The 16,834-nt window shown below is 43.4% G+C and overlaps 1 protein-coding gene across 1 annotated transcript; it reads left to right on the forward strand.

Annotated features, from left to right (window-relative positions):
- Nucleotides 1–7,567: 7,567 nt before the first annotated feature.
- Nucleotides 7,568–13,271, forward strand: LOC117058888 (regenerating islet-derived protein 4-like). The gene is made up of 6 exons (XM_033170301.1): nucleotides 7,568–7,619; nucleotides 8,677–8,758; nucleotides 9,911–10,002; nucleotides 10,306–10,446; nucleotides 11,743–11,926; nucleotides 12,942–13,271. Exons 2-6 carry the CDS (start codon nucleotides 8,692–8,694, stop codon nucleotides 13,007–13,009), a joined length of 552 nt encoding a protein of 183 aa, XP_033026192.1. The 5' UTR covers nucleotides 7,568–7,619; nucleotides 8,677–8,691; the 3' UTR covers nucleotides 13,010–13,271.
- The last annotated feature ends 3,563 nt before the right edge of the window (nucleotides 13,272–16,834 follow it).

Below are 16,834 nucleotides of genomic sequence, written 5' to 3' on the forward strand. Positions count from 1 at the left end.
TACTGAACTTGGAGTAGGCTTGCTAAAACGTATAAGACTGAATCAGATAAGTGCTGGGTATGCAATGAGGTCGAGGGAACATTCTTTCATATGTGGTGGACCTGTAAAAGCGTAAAAGATTATTGGGGAATAATCCATAATGAACTGAAAAAAATGTTTTAAAGTACTTTTCAAAAAACAAAACAAAACAAAAACAAAACCAGAGTTCTTTTTGTTGGGGATAATTCAGACGGAAATTCCCAGGTGTCAAAAAAGATTATATATGTCTGCCACTACTGCAGCCTGTGTTTTATTAGCCCCCAAAATGGAAAACGAGTGAGGGCCCAATTAAAGAAGAATGGCAACTTAAGCTGATGGAATATGTGCAGCTTGCAGAATTAACATATAGAGTAAGAGAACAAGAAGAACATTCATTTAAAGAAGATTGGAAAATGTTTATTGAATATATGGGGGAAAATTGTGTACACTTGAAAACGCTGGAAGCATTAAGATAAATTCAGCAGTGTAAATAAGTTTTGATGGATGTAATAATGGAATACTGACTGGTTTAGTTTATGTAAAATATACAGGGATTTATGATATGCAAAATGAACCATGGAAAGAGAAGAAGAGAAGTGTGTGTGTGTGTGTGTGTGTGTGTGTGTATGTGTATACCCCTTCATGGATCACTGCCTTGTCGTGGCGAAGGGGCTTGAATTACTCAGGGAAGCTATGGACAGGTCAAGATGGACAGGTCATAGTGGAGAGTATGGACCAAACGTGATCCACTTGGAGGAGGAAATGGCATCCCACTCCAGTATCCCTGCCAAGAAAACTCCATGGACAAAGACAACAGGCATATAAAAGTTATGACGCTGGAAGATGAGCCCCTCAGGTCGGAAGGCGTCCAACATGCTACTGGGGAAGAGCGGAGGACAAGTACAAGTAGATTCAGAGCTGATGAAGCGGCTGGGCCGAAGCCGAAAGGACGCTCAGTTGCGGATATGCCTGGAAGCGAAAGGAAAGTCCAATGCTGTAAAGAAAAGTAACATGAGTTTGGTCAAACTGCGAGAGGCAGTGAAGGATAGGCGTGCCTGGCATGCTCTGGTCCATGGGGTCATGAAGAGTTGGACACGACTGAATGACTGAACAACAACAATATATCTATCTATCTATCTATCTATCTATCTATCTATCTATCTATCTTGAGCAGGTGCATATGGATGTCGGCTATCAACAAATCTCACAGTTGTGAAGATGTGTTACAAACCCAAACAGACTGAATTCCATGTGTTGTGTAGCAGTTAGTATGTACACAACAGGTTGAGCTTGTGAGAAGACAGCTGGAAAGTCCACACCCGAAACAACTCGGCTGCCATAGGCACAAACCTTTGGCATGAATTCGCCTGAGGGTGTCCTCAAGGAACACTTGTGACATAGAGCCCAGTTCAAATAAAAAAACCAATCAAACCTGTGAGACACCAGTTCACCAACGTCGATTCAGTGAGGCAGCTTTCATTATGCATCCACTCTTTCCCCAGGCTGGCCAGCGGCTGCGGATGCATTGTGACAGTCGCGCTATGGCGTGACCAGAGGCTACAGACACAAACACTCGTACGCAGCTACCCCATGTTGAGAAACAAAGGCAAAGACAAGATCAAACCCAGGTGATGGTTTATGAAACCTCTCCACTGTAGGAAGTGTCAAAGGAGAAGCCTGAGGCCTATAGATTTCCTTATGGCCTGAAAAGGACAGCTGAAAGGTCTGTGTATGCAAGGATATTTCAGATTTTTGACAGTTCAGCCTTGCTAAATCTCACTTTTGCTTCGACCAGTGCACTATAGGGTAAGAACAGTAATTTGGCTGATGACGGGCATGAGTAATAATATCAGTTACAAATAAAAACCTGTGTCTCAGCATATGTCCTTGCATTCATTTTTTTTTAAAAAAGTTAAATCATGTCTGGCCACTATGTTGTTGATTCGGTCTTATGCACTCATCCTTGCCATCAGATATCCCTTAAGAACAAGAGGGTAGACCGCAATATGGCATAATGGCCTATGGGAAATACAGTGCCAGCACCTTTTTAGGTTTTGAAGATCACAGGGGTAGTGTGTTGGGCATGCCAGTGTGGTGTAGTGGTTAAGAGCGGTAGACTTGTAATCTGGTGAACCGGGTTCGTACCTCCACTCCTCCACATGCAGCTGCTGGGTGACCTTGGGCTAGTCACACTTCTCTGATGTCTCTCAGCCCCACTCAACTTACAGAGTGTTTGTTGTGGGGGAGGAAGGGAAAGGAAGGGAAAGGAGAATGTTAGCCGCTTTGAGACTCCTTCGGGTTGTGATAAAGCGGGATATCAAATCCAAACTCTTCTTTTTCTTTTTCTATATACTTATCTGGGTCCCCCGAAGAAAAGGGATGACAAAATAAAAGGTATAAGATACGGAGGCAGAGAGTGCAAAGTTAAAGCTTTTGCCGATGATATTGAAGAGGGAGAGTTTTAATTCTCTAGTTTATAAGTTTATAAGTCTGTTTGTAACCAAGCTTTCTTGGTTAGCTTTCTCTCTCTCTGTATAAGTTGGGGGGGGGGAGTTTTTAGCTAAGAGCTTGTCTGCTAATGCATTCTTTACTGACATACTGTTAATCCAGAAGCGGGCAGCTAAGGGAGGGGGCTTCCTCCCCTTATCTCTTTCTCCTGGTACTGCATGGCATTCTTTTTGGCTAGAGCTTTCAACTTTCGCTGAACTGAAAGTCAGGTTTTTTTTTTAGTGGCTCAGAGCCGCGCATTTGGTTTTCTCTGAAGGACAGTCTCTGAACAGAGAGAGAGAGAGAGAGCTTTTAATTTTGAACTGGATTTCTGGGCTGAAAATCTTCCTTTTCTGGAAAAGAAAGAGACCCTTCTCCCTGAATACAGGTAGCTTCTTCTTCTGAAAGACAGTCTTTTAATTTGCTACCAAGGAGAGACTCCTTCTTTGGAGGTTTTTAAGCAGAGACTTGATAGCCATTTGTTAGGCATGCTTTGATGGTGTTTCCTGCTTGGCAGGGGGTTGGACTGGATGGCCCTTGTGGTCTTTTCCAACCCTATGATTCTATTCTGTGATTATATATTGAAAGCCTCCTGGAAAGCCTGATGTAAGTTCCCCTTTTACCTTGTTCCCTATGCAATTAAGTCCTTTTAATTGACTTTCCTTTCTCTATGTAAGTCTCTCTTAAGTCCCCTTTTTTACCTTCCTTCCTTCTTTCTCCCTTTTAAGTCTTTTAAACTGAGATTCTTTGTCTCTCTCTCTCATGCTTTTTAAGTTCTTTTATTTGACATGTAGCTTCTACTGATGTGTAGCATTCCTAGCCTCACTATAAATGGTATTTAGACTTTACCTGAGTTTGTAAAACTTTGGCTTTTGTCTGTAGCCCCTTTTATTTGATACTATTTGCATGGCCTTTTTAATATTTCTATGTTATTGGTATAATATTTTGCTTTTTCTGTAAGCTCTGTCTTTGTGTTACTTGCTCTTAGTGCATACCTCTCTGGCATATCATTAATCAGTGAAAAGCGCCCCTTCACTGGAGCGCCCCTTTCCCTGGATGGCACAGGAATTCCTGGCCGAGGGATGTGAGAGTTGCCAGATAGCCAGAGACAGGATAATTCTTTAATGGATGGTCCTGCCGGTTGGAGGGAAAGGCGGGAGGTACCAGGGGCAGCCAGGGGCTGCTTAACCCCCACTTTGAGATAAGAGTGCGAGACAGGAACTTTCACCCAATAATGAACTCAAGGCTGAAACCCTTTAAGTAAAAGCTTTTCTGTAACCTGTTTAGATGAAACCTTTTCTGATAGATATGAACCTTGATTAGTAGTGCATTCCTTACTGGCATATTAAGCCAGGAAAGGAATAGATCAAGAGGGGCCCACTCAAGGAGACAGGCAGGCACCAGGAACGAACTCAACCTAAGTGACCTTTTGGCCTAAAGATAAGATTGTAAGAACAGGAATTTTCAAGGATGGTACTAATGGTGTGACGTGCAAGAAGCAGATTCCTGGGGAGGGGGAATGAGGGGTTTGAAGATTATATAAACTGTATGCAACTGATGCTCGGGGCAGTTCGCTGTGAATTATCACGCGGGTGCCTTCCTGCCATTCTAAATGACAGGAATAAAAACTCTTTCTCTATTTCAAATCCTCAGTGTCTTTTTTTGACTCCTTCCTCCCTCACCCCCCCGGGTGCAACAAAGAACCCAAGGTTAACGGAAAGGTCTGCAATAAGGCTACAATATTGCTATTACAATCGAGGAACCACATCTATGTATTGGAGAGACTTTGAAGGGAATTACGGAATTTGGAGCATTGGCAGGGTTAAAAATAAACAAGAGTAAAACAAAAATGATGGTAAAAAAATTAAATCTGCAACAACTTGATCAAATCCAAAGAGAAACTGAAATTGAGATTGTAAAAAAGATAAAATATTTAGGCATTTGGTTATCAACAAAAAATGTAAATTTGTTCAAAGATAATTATGAAGTACTCTGGAAGGAAATTAAAAACAAGCTGGAAATCTGGGGAAGATTGAATCTATCTTTTCTGGGAAGGATAGCTGCTATCAAGATGTCAATCCTACCGAAAATACTTTTTCTTTACCAAAATATACCTATCATTACCAATCAGAAGTATTTCAGAGAGTGGCAGAAGATTATTTCAAAATTTGTTTGGCAAGGGAGGAAGCCGAGAATTGCATTTAGATTATTAACAGATAAAAAGACAAGAGGTGGTTTTTCGTTACCCGACCTCAAGATATATTATGATGCGGCGTGCATTGATTGGCTGGGAGAATGGTTTAGATTAAAAAATATGGATTTGTTAGATCTGGAGGGGGTGGAAAATAGATTTGGGTGGCACGCCTACCTATGGTACAACAAGGTAGAAGTACATAAAGGTTTTTTAAATCACACAATTTGGAAGCCTCTGTACCAGGTGTGGAGTCGATATAAAGATTGGTTTGAGGGGAAGACGCCAGGTTGGGTATCACCACAAGAGGCTTTTACAATTAAAAAACCTAATAGGAAGCGAACTGGTTAACATATAGAGAACTAATAGAAATGGAATGTAATATACAAACAATTAAGCCATATGAAGAAATTAGAGGAAGGGTAACAAGTTGGCTAGAATACCATCAGTTGAATAGTGTCTTTGTAAAGGATTAAAAAATGAAAGGTTTTAAACAAGAAAAGTCATGGTTAGAAAAGGAGGTCGTTCAAAACAATACAAAAATATTATCTAAGGCTTACGACTACTTGCTAGAATGAACTCTGAAAGACGAGGAGGTTAAGACTGTGATGATAAGGTGGGCTATGGACATCGGCCATAATATTGAATTTGCTAAATGGACAAGACTTTGGAACACCAGTTTGAAATTTACGGCGTGCACATCATTGAAGGAGAACTTGTATAAAATGATGTACCGTTGGCACCTCACTCCAATTAAATTAAGGAAATTATATAAAACAGGAAGTAAATATTGTTGGAAATGTGAGGTGAAGGACGGGGAATTTTTCCATTTATGGTGGACATGCGATTTAGTAAAACAATTTTGGGAAAATATCTATAATGAACTAAAGACAATATTTAAATACACCTTTAAAAAATTTCCAGAGGCATTCCTTCTTGGAATGGTAGGACCAGAGATTAAGAAACCGGATCAAAGGTTTTTTTTTATATGCCACAACAGCGGCGAGACTACTGCTGGCACAGGTCTGGAAACAAAAGACAATACCAACTGTGCAGCAATGGCAACTGAAAGTCACTGAATATATGGAAATTGCAAGAATGACAATGAGAGTCAGACAACAGGGGGATGAAACGCTTAGAAAGGAATGGGGAAAGTTTATTGATTACTTAGACAAGGTATGTAAGATGTGAATATTTTAAATAACTCATGGCACACCAAATAAATGAAGAAGGTACAATAAATTAAAGTCAGAAGGTGAAATTAAGTTATATGTGAAGATATATAATTAGGAATGAATTTAGAAAAATAAGTGAATATGATGTAGAGGGAAGAATTAAATGTGTGTAAATGAATTTATATGTGCGAAATATAGATGTAAGATATAAGGAAGACATAATATGAAAGAAGGGAAGTCCATGGTTTAAATTGTATGTTGCGAATTTTTTCTATTTTCCCTTTTTCTCTTTTTATTCAGATTTGTAAAGTTATTGTAAAAAATTTTGGATTTGTAAACAGATAAATCAATAAAAATTACTTTAAAAAAAGAAAAGAAAAGGGATGACTACAAAGCAGATGTGGCTAACCCTTTTGGGGCCAGTGGGTACATTTGTATATTAAGAGGAATTTGCAAAGAAATGCTAATGAATTTTTATAAAGACTTAAAAAATAAACCCCCAAAACAACCAACCTCTACTCTCCCACAGACTGATGTGGAAATGTGGAAAACTAAACTTAAGAGCAGAAAAATGAAGAACTGAGAGATCTCAAAATGGAGTTTTGCCCATCCCTGCCTGTACACCACTAGTTCCCAAATCTTATATTTTCCAACTGCCCCACTGAACTTCCTGCTCCCATGCTTCCATGGTGCCACCTGAAACAGATCATTTTGATCTGGTGCATGGCAGGGCTGGCCCTGCTTCAGAGGCTTCCCAGGGTTCTTTGAGGGAGAATAAATGATGGTCTAATACTGACAACAGTTTGTGGTGCATGTAACAAGACCTTTTCCACCCCAACCTTTCGTCAAAAATTGCTGTGACTAAATTGAGCCCCAGGTATGATATTATATGTTCCCTTGGGTAATAGTAGGGTGGAAGTTTGACCCCAGAAGAATCCGAGCTGTTGACTAAGATTTCCTCCTTTCAGCGGGGAAAAAAAACTTTGCTAAGTAATTCCATTTTATTAATTATTATAATTATTCCAGCTGTTCTTATTTTATCTGCAAGCCACTTTGAGTCCCTGTCAGGGAAAAGGCGGGGTATAAATGAATGAATGAATGAATGAATGAATGAATGATATTTATTATTTGGACACTAGAACCCATAAACATCCAACAAAGCTGAACGTTGGAAGATTCATGGCAAACAAATTTCTTCACACAGCACACAGTTAAACTACAGTATTTATAGTGATGTCCACCAATTTGGATAGCTTACAAAGACTATCGGGCAAATTCATAGAGGATACGGCTATCGGCGGCAACCAGCCCCGATGACTATGTTCTGCCTCCATACCACTGAATGCCAGCTACTGGAAACCACAGAAAGGGATAGTGTGCTTGAGCACAAAGTCCTGTTTGCAGACTTCCTATTGGCACCTGATTGGCTGCTGTGAGAACAGGATGCTACTAGACTGGATGAGCTACTGGCCCAATGTTCCACACAACCCCAGTGAGTCATTTGTGACAGAGGTCCGCACCTTTTGGCCTCTGATAAAAATCTCCTAGCCCGGCCATCTCTTGTGTAATGTGAACAGTAGCACATCAAGTCGTTTCCTTAATCTGCTGCCTGTGGTCTTTCATCATGTCCAGATGAGTCCTATATAACATCTATCTGTGGAGCAGGAGAGACCATTGAGGAAGATCCAAACTCATCAGGTAGCTATACGCATCTACACCTTCAGAAGAGAATCAGTCAAAGGGTCCAGGTGAGCAGTTGAGTTTCTGTGATTTTTCTGTATCACCAATGCTAGTTTACGATGCTATGCTTCTTGTGAAGTCAACCTCCAGACGTTTTGCGGAGGAGGCACACAAAGAAGGGCCTCAGATGAAGATTGCAGGGTTCGGGTCTTGTTGCGGATGCCACTTGTAGCAAGAATAATACACTTTGGTTAAGAGCCAGGGTGAAACCAATTGGATAAAGGAGGATCCAAATGAGGGAAATCTGAATTCCAGACCAAGCCACTGTGGTTTCAACCATGGACACTTCACTGTTTGTTGGCCATCTGTAAAATGGGCATAAATTGGGCCCGACTACTGTGTTGGGTTGGACGAATGATTCGTTTGATTCCGTATTATAGGAGCAACTAGGAATGCAGGAAGAAGCCTTATACTAAGTCACATGACTGGACCATCTAGCTCAGTATTCTCTACACTGATTGGCAGCAGCTCTCCAGGTTTCAGGCAGGGTTCTCTTCCAGCCTTTCCTGGAGATGCTGGAAGTTCAACCTTGGTCTTTTTGCATGCAAAGAGATACTCTACAACGGGGCTATGACGCTTCCCCTAAGGGGGCTCTGGGGTTTCACCAGTAGAGCATCTGCTTTGCATGCAGAAGGTGCTGGGTTCAATTCTTGGCAGCTGCAGGTAGGAATGGGAAAGGAACCTGTCTGAAACCCTGGAGATTTGTTTGTTTCTAGTCAGCAGGTACAATACTGAGCTTGGTGGACCAATGGTCTGACTCAGTATAGCACAACATCTGAGGTTCCTATGTTAGCTTAATGAATTTGCCTGGGACTGTTTGGTCTCAGGCACAGTAAGCAGCAGAGATGTGCAACATTGCCAACTGCAATCTGCAGTGAACACGAGACTGTTGGTTTGGTCTAAATATTGAAGACCTGCTCTGGCTTTGCCCAGCAAATTTCCCCAGCAAATAACCAATGGGATCCACAGTTGGGAAGTACACGCTGCAGATCTGAATTTGCCCAAGGATGCTCCAGCCTGGGGATTCTTATGTTCTTCTGGTCCTATTTCCTTATGTAATTTCAGGTGAACCAAGAAAAAATGGGGTCTCTCACTTATCTAAGTGTCTTCCTGGCCAGTTTCCTGGTTTCAAGCTCCCTTGTGGGAGGTAAGTCTCTCCTGCATTCTTCAGCGCTAATGGAGCAGGCATAGTGGCAGTTCTTTAGCTGCAGGATTTCCCCAGAGTTAAAGCATATTTCATCTGTATAAACGCATTTTTACCCTGGTCCTTAGCCCCAAAGCCCCAATTCCCCAGCACCTTACAGATCTGTTTTTAAAAAAACACCAACCTTTTCCTTTTTTACAATCTAGAAGGCACAGCATGAAATGATATCCACCACAGCTGAATGTTGGAAGATTCAGGAGAGGGCATAGTTAAACTATGGCACTCTCTCCCACAGGAGGCAGAGATGGCCACCAACCTAGACAGCTCCAAAAGGGGGCTGGACAAATTCATGGGGTTTCCAAGTGCTAGCAGTCAGCTGGTTGATAGTGGCTGTAGAACCCTGTGCCTTAGTTTGACATCAGACTGTGTGGGCGTCATCTGATGTCATGGTGGTGCAAGGTGACGGACAAGTCGATGTTCTCACCCACCTGCCAAAATGGCCCAATGGTGATTAGGAAAGGTCAGGAGCAGCCCACTGGCCAGATTCAGCTCCCAAACCCTGGGTTTGAGTGTTGGATCAGTGTTGGACCAGGAGATCAGTCATCAAATTCCCACTTAGCCAAGAAGCTCACTGGGTGTGTTATGTATTCAGTGGTCTGTGTTTGCCTGAGCTTGAGCCTGGACTAAGGATTCTGAGCCTCTGTGTTCTGATTCAATACATGATATCCAGTCACAGAACATTTCAGGATTTGGGCCTCTGCCATTGGCCCTTAAACTCTGAGTTATGATTTGCAGCTTGGAAGTTTGGACAGCCAATCACGTTGGGAGTGGGAGTGGCCCAGGCCTTCAGAAATGTATGTAAGCAGTTGCTTTTCCCCTGTTGTCAAGTTCTGTTAGTTCAATAAAGGTTCTTGCTGTTATCACTGTGCCTTGCCCTCGTGGGAACCTACCTACACTTCACAGCGATCTTGGGCCTGGCACTATTTCTCAGCCTAACCTACCTCATGGGGTTCTTGTGAAGATGATGTGGGGGAGGGAGGGAACCATGCATACTTATTGAAGAAAAAGGATGTAACAACAACAACAACAACAACAACAACAACCCCGGTCTCACTCCTCTTACTTTCGGTTTAACACTCTCTCTCTGCTGAGCAGTTAAGGCTGACACATGTGCCAGGGAGTGGCTGCAATACCAGGGCAACTGCTATGGCTATTTTGAAGCTAAGAAGACCTGGGAAGAAGCTGAGGTAAGAAACGGAGGGGGCATGAAGCCTTGGGTTAGGTATTTGTCACCGAGGCCACTCTTGGTTCCAATACGTTTGATGCTTCCTCACTTTTTAGCTCTCCTCCTTTCCATCCTGTCAGGTTTGGTGATTTGAAGGCAGTGGAGGCTGTTCCTTTTGGAAGCTCAGTCTGCCCACAACCAGCCCACACTTGCTTACCTACTTATAGCCAGTCTAGGAGGAGGCACTAAGCACCATCCTCCTTCTTATGACGTCGGAGGACAACAGTGGCATTAAAAGCCTTTACTACCTTTCCCCTTTGCCCAGATCGAATGCCAGAGTTACCACCGTGGGGCACACCTTGCCTCTATCCTCACTGTTGCAGAGACTCTTGTGGTGGCTGATCACATCTTCGCTTACCAGACAGAACCCAGCAATGTGTGGATTGGACTGCATGATATCCGACATGTAAGTATCTAGACTCCTCTGTGCTTCTCCTCAGACAGTGTTCCCAAGAGAAAACACACACCCTTGTATACAGCAGGGCACATTTCAGGAATCAGTGTGCAGTCTATTATGTGATGCAGATTTGATTTGGGATCATGTGAGTCTCAGAATTCATTCTTTATTTACAAAGCAAATTAGCAAATAGGAAAGAAAGAAAGAAAGAAAGAAAGAAAGAAAGAAAGAAATGCAAACAAAGGGGAAATGTGAATGAGAGACACTCCTGAAAATGACATCAGTATAATAATAATAATAATAATAATAATAATAATAATAAGTAGTAGTAGTAGTAGCAGTAGTAGTAGTCATGTGTCGCTTTACTCATGGAAATTATTCAAAGAGACTTACAGATACAACATAAATACTGAAAGCAATTGCAATAAACACCATCAATAAAAACCTTAAAAAAACCATTTACATAATTAACAGGTCATGCAGATCCTGTCCCGTTAAAAGAGGCCAACAATACATTAAAAATCCTTCCAATTAAAGGCCAAAAACCTGGGTAGAAAGGAAAGCTTTTGCCTGGCACCTAAAATTAGGTAAAGATGGTGCTTGACAAACCAGCATTAAATTAAACATTTATGTCGGTATAAGACATCCAGGTGCCCAAACAGGCATCCACACAAGACTGACATTCATAGGAAACATGTTCAAATGTAGCAAGGGGGGGGGTAAGGTTCTTGGATCACTGCATGATAGATGCTGGGTGCTGACCCTTCTAGGTTGGAATTTATTCCAGAGACAATAGGGAACCAGTAGATCTAGGTTCTGGCAAGACATTTTCTATGTGAGGTGGAGGTTCCCCCCACTCCCAAGTCAAGGTAGATATTAATCAGGGCCAGCCAAGTTATTTTTGGCACCTGAGTTTCAAAATCAAATGTGTTTTCCCCTTGGAGTAGCATTAGAGTTGTTATAAATTAAATAACAACTCGGAATGTAGGAAACTGCCTTATACTGAGTCAGAACATTGGACTATCTAACTGATTGACAGCAGCTCTCCAGGGTTTCAGGCAAGGTGCATTCCCAACCCTACCTAGAGATGCTGGGGATTGATCCTGGAACGCAAATCAGGTGCTCTACCACTGGACTATGGCCCTTTCCCAGTTTTATGTCCTTCACAATATCCACAATCTGCTGCCTGAGGTGGCCACCTCACTTTGCCTAATGGGTGGACTGGCCTCGCGCCAGATCCTGGATTGAGGCTTTTGCTTCACCTACACACTTATCTCCATGTTCCTTTCTCTCTTTGCCCTGCAGAACGGCAAGTGGAGGTGGTCAGATGAGTCTACGTACAACTATAAAGCATGGATGCTGGGGGCACCCAACAAACGGGGCGGAAATAAATACTGCGTGGAGCTGCTACGTTCCGTGAGTGGGGCAGCTGTTCCTGATGCCGACTCACCTCAACAGTGGGAAGAAAGAGTCATCATTAAACGTTCAGGTGAACAGTCTTTGGAAGCTGCTATCCAGGAGGGAGGCTGTCCTGTTCAAAAAGCATCTCAGTATCTCCTACACTGTGATACAGAGGTTAGCCTGAGAGGGGTAACTAGGTCCAAGAGAGATAAGAAACCTCAGCTGAGTTCCTGGTGCCATTGGAGCAAGTTGTCTGCTTGGAGCTATCCAAGGTCCTGAAATGCCAGCTTGATTCTACATTGTTGTTGTTGTTGTTTAGTCGTGTCCGACTCTTCGTGACCCCATGGACCAGAGCATGCCAGGCACTCCTGTCTTCATTCTACATATTACCCAAGCAATTGGGCCACTCTGGAGTGTCTTCCATAGGCTGTGAACTGGAGCTATCCAAGGTCCTGAAACTTCAGTCTGACCCTACATGCCACTAACTGGATAGGCCACTCTCATGTCTCTTCTTAACCCATGAGCCCTCACTTGTGGTCAGGACAGCATTGTGGTCTAAAGCACTGAGCCTAGGGCTTGCTGATCGGAAGGTTGGCGGTTTGAATCCCCGTGACGGGGTGAGCTCCCTCGGCCAGTAAAGCGAGATGAGCGCCGCAACCCCAGAGTCGTTCGCGACTGGACTTAACTGTCAGGGGTCATTTACCTTTACCTTTTTATACCTGTATGTAGAGAAAAAGTATGATTCCCAGGTGGAAAAACCCCACTGACTGGATTTGCGTAGCAGAATATTTTTATACTTCAGAGTAGGAGGTAATGCTACCTATTGTGTAGCATGGACCTCTTGTCTGTTTTTGAATATTCCTGCCTTGATTAGTTGGGTCATAAGAAGAGCCCTGCTGGATCAGGCCTAAGGACCATCATAGTCCAACATCCTCCTCTCAAGTAGCCAAACAAATGCGTATGGGCAGCCCAAGTACAACAGCACTCTCCCCACTTGTGTTTCCCAACAACTGGCATACTGCCTCTGACACCCCAAAAGTATTGGGACCCAAAGCTGTTGACTGTTGTACCATCCAATAACTGGTGACTTGTTCTCCCTCTAGATTTCTCAAAATGGAATGATGCGGCATGCCACAAACAGAATGCCTACATCTGCAAGCATGAACTGTAGAGAGGGCATTGGCTCAACCGTCACTTCAAGATGGAAGGAACTCAGATGAATGGGACTCCCGATGGACCTTCTGCAATTCCAGTACATCTCGAAGACTCGCCTTTGCAAAGGAGAAGGTCTTCTGGGTCAACCTACACAGAATCTTCTAAACCCAAATGATACTGCCCCTTTTCAAAACAGTCTCTGGGCATTTATCTGCATTAGAAACTTTAAGTAGTTTAAGTCATTCTCTCTCTCCTGGGGAACCCTGGGAACCATAGTTCTGCGAAAGGGATCCTTAATAGAACACATCCTATCAAGCATAAAACAGCATAAAACTAGAGTTCCCAATATTCTTTGGGGGAGAGCCATGACAGTTAAGGTGGTATAAAACCCATTTAAGTCCATAATGCAGACATGCCCTCTGAAGTTAAACCTTAGTTATCCATATGCTTTGCCTACATACCCTTCAGTGGCTGCAGCACAAACAAATGCTAATAAAATCTTCCTTAAGAGTATGAATTTTCTGGTGAGTGATTTCTTTTAATATTTTCTTACCTCTCAGTTGGCAACAAATCCCAACACCTTGGGTCTACATTTCTGCTGTGGGGAATCCCAGTTTCCCCTTTGTTGTTGTTTGTTTTAAATCAAATGTCTAGTATATAGGGATCCTCCAAATGGCCTCTTTATTCCACATTCATCCTGATTTGTTTGCAGAAAGCTTATGCGGTGGTTAGATTATGTCTGGCCTTTCTTGAGCATTCAGTGTGATTTGTTTACAGGGCAGTTACAGTATATGACAAGGAACATTCAACATCATTTGCTTACATGTCTGCCCATTAGTAATTCATCCGTCCCACACTTTTCAGTACATTTCCCTGTCACTTTCAAAAAACTATTTCTGCAAATAGTCAGTTTTTTAAAAAGTGGAATTGTTATGCAAAGGTGGCAGAGTGGCACATTCCACTTTCATCATGCAAACCTAAAGTTCTTGTATGTGCTTGAATCTCTCCCACAAAATACTGATAGTCTAGAGTCCTTATAAGGCTGCAGAGTGCTTCATAAAGTTGTGCAGGCAGAACTGAAAGTTTGTGAGGGAAAAAATGGAGAAGGGGTCAATCCTAGGGCAAGATCTGCTAGGATGAGCAGCTTAGGTTGCAACAGGTTTCCAGCTCAACTGATTGATTCTTGGGCTCAGCGAGCATTAAGTACCCAACCCCTAACCAGCCAAAGATATTTGAAGGTATCTGAAGAAGTGTGCATGCACACGAAAGCTCATACCAAGAACAAACTTAGTTGGTCTCTAAGGTGCTACTGGAAGGATTTTTTTTACTACAGCAGACCAACACGGCTACCTACCTGTAACTGCAGCCTAAGATATGCCAGTGTAACTTGCTCAACCTTTCTGATTCTGGGCTCAGCCAGCTGAGCCGAAGCTGTCTGAGTTGAAGCTGGTATAAGCCCCCCCCCCCCCGTCGTGGTGTTTTGGGGTTTAGTGGTGGGTGGGGCCAGAGAGTGGAGACTTAGGATGGATTCTAAGCCCGTTCACCTTGGTCATGTGACCTGACAGCATAAAACATTATGAAACTGTTGGGAAAGGTCAGTCGGAAGAGCACGAGACTCTTAATCTCAGGGTCATGGATTCGAGCCCCACATTGGGCAAAATATTCCTCCATTGCAGGGGGTTGGACTAGATGACCCTCATGGTCCCTTCCAACTCTACAATTCTATGATTATTTTTAAAGGCTTGTTTTCCCTCTGTCAGGCTTAGGCAGAGCAGCAGCAGCAGCAGACCCACTGCTGAACAGCATCTCTATCTGGTGTAACTTTATGTCAGCTTTAGTCACAATGGCTTGCTTTACACCAGCTTCTTGTGCACGGCACTGTCCCAAAATCTCAGAGGCTGGAGGGGTGGCTGAATAAAGGCTTGGTCTGCACAGGCAACAGAATGAGGTGGTAGAATTGTGCAGTGGTTATAATGGACCGTTCCATTTCGGAGTGCTCTGGGAGGAATCATATGGGAGCTTTCCAGTAGGGAAGACAGTGGTTCCGCAGGGTCTCCTGCACTATTCTTGCAAGTAGAAGGCCAGCACACAGTGAGTGTGTTGGGGTGGATCAATTCCCCTTGATGTACTAGCAGAAGGGACGGCTAAGTGATGGTCTTCCGTGTAGCTGAACTCCCAACTCCCACCAGCTCCAGCCATCAAAGCCAATATTGGGCCAGGACTGATGGGAACTGTAGTCCAGCCACACCTGGAGGGCAAAGTATAGCCCCACCTGGTCTAAGGGTTCTAGTGATCTGGGGCAGAGTGGGTGTGTCAGTGTCCTGCATCCCTCTGTTCATGCCTGCGAGTAGCAGAACTGGATTTAATTACAGGAAACAAGCAATTATAAGCCAGAAGGGGACGACAGAGGATGAGATGGTTGGACAGTGTTCTCGAAGCTACTAACATGAGTTTGGCCAAACTGCGAGAGGCAGTGAAGGATAGGCGTGCCTGGTGTGGTCTGGTCCATGGGGTCATGAAGAGTCGGACACGACTGAACGACTGAACAACAACAAGCCAGATCTGCTGCACTACACCATGCTGGCTAAGCCAAACTAAGCTGAGATGTGCAAAAACCAACAGACAATCACAGAAATAATAATCCAATATGAAATACACAAAACCGTGAAAAACTCTGAAGTATGAACTACAAAAATATATTATACCAACAAATTGACAGAAAATAGCATAACTTAACACCTATCTACAAGTATCTCCTCAAAGGCGTAGCCTATGGCATACTTTCCAAATATTATCAACTCTTAAAGTGCAAAGTTCCATATATGATACTATGTGCTGTAGAGTGATGGTACAATGAATGCTCATAGATATGGTATGTACAGCAAAGTCTCTCAAACGTCCTCGTCTGTCCTCCGATGGGTGGCTAGCTTGAGGTCTCCCCGTTTCACTGGTGCAGTTTCTGGTGCGGCAGCTAGACTGGTGACTGGGAGTGGCCGCCGGGACCACATAACACCGGTCCTGAGAGATCTACATTGGCTCCCAGTACGTTTCCTAGCACAATTCAAAGTGTTGGTGCTGACCTTTAAAGCCCTAAACGGCCTCGGTCCTGTATACCTGAAGGAGCGTCTCCACCCCCATCATTCAGCCCGGACACTGAGATCCAGCGCCGAGGGCCTTCTGGCGGTTCCCTCACTGCGAGAAGCAAAACTACAGGGAACCAGGCAGAGGGCCTTCTCGGTAGTGGCGCCCGCCCTGTGGAATGCCCTCCCATCACAGGTCAAGGAGATAAACAACTACCTGACATTCAGAAAATACCTGAAGGCAGCCCTTTTCAGGGAAGTTTTTAATGTGTGATATTTTTGTATCTGATTTTTGTTGGAAGCCGCCCAGAGTGGCTGGGGAAATCCAGCCAGATAATAATAATAATAATAATAATAATAATAATAATAATAATAAGAAGAAGAAGAAGAAGAAGAGTTTGGATTTGATATCCCGCTTTTCACTACCCGAAGGAGTCTCAAAGCGGCTAACATTCTCCTTTCCCTTCCTCCCCCACAACAAACACTCTGTGAGGTGAGTGGGGCTGAGAGACTTCAGAGAAGTGTGACTAGCCCAAGGTCACCCAGCAGCTGCATGTGGAGGAGTGCAGACACGAACCCGGTTCCCCAGATTACGAGTCTGCTGCTCTTAACCACTACACCAAACTGGCTCTCTCTAATAATAATAATAATAATAATAATAATAATTATAATAATAATAATTCAAAGGAACGGACTTCATCTCTACCCTTTCGCAAGTGAAGCAAGGCATCGAAACGTTCTTGTTGACAACGGCAGTGCCC

This window comes from Lacerta agilis, chromosome 14 (assembly GCF_009819535.1).
Source record: "Lacerta agilis isolate rLacAgi1 chromosome 14, rLacAgi1.pri, whole genome shotgun sequence".
Lineage (NCBI taxonomy): Eukaryota > Metazoa > Chordata > Lepidosauria > Squamata > Lacertidae > Lacerta > Lacerta agilis.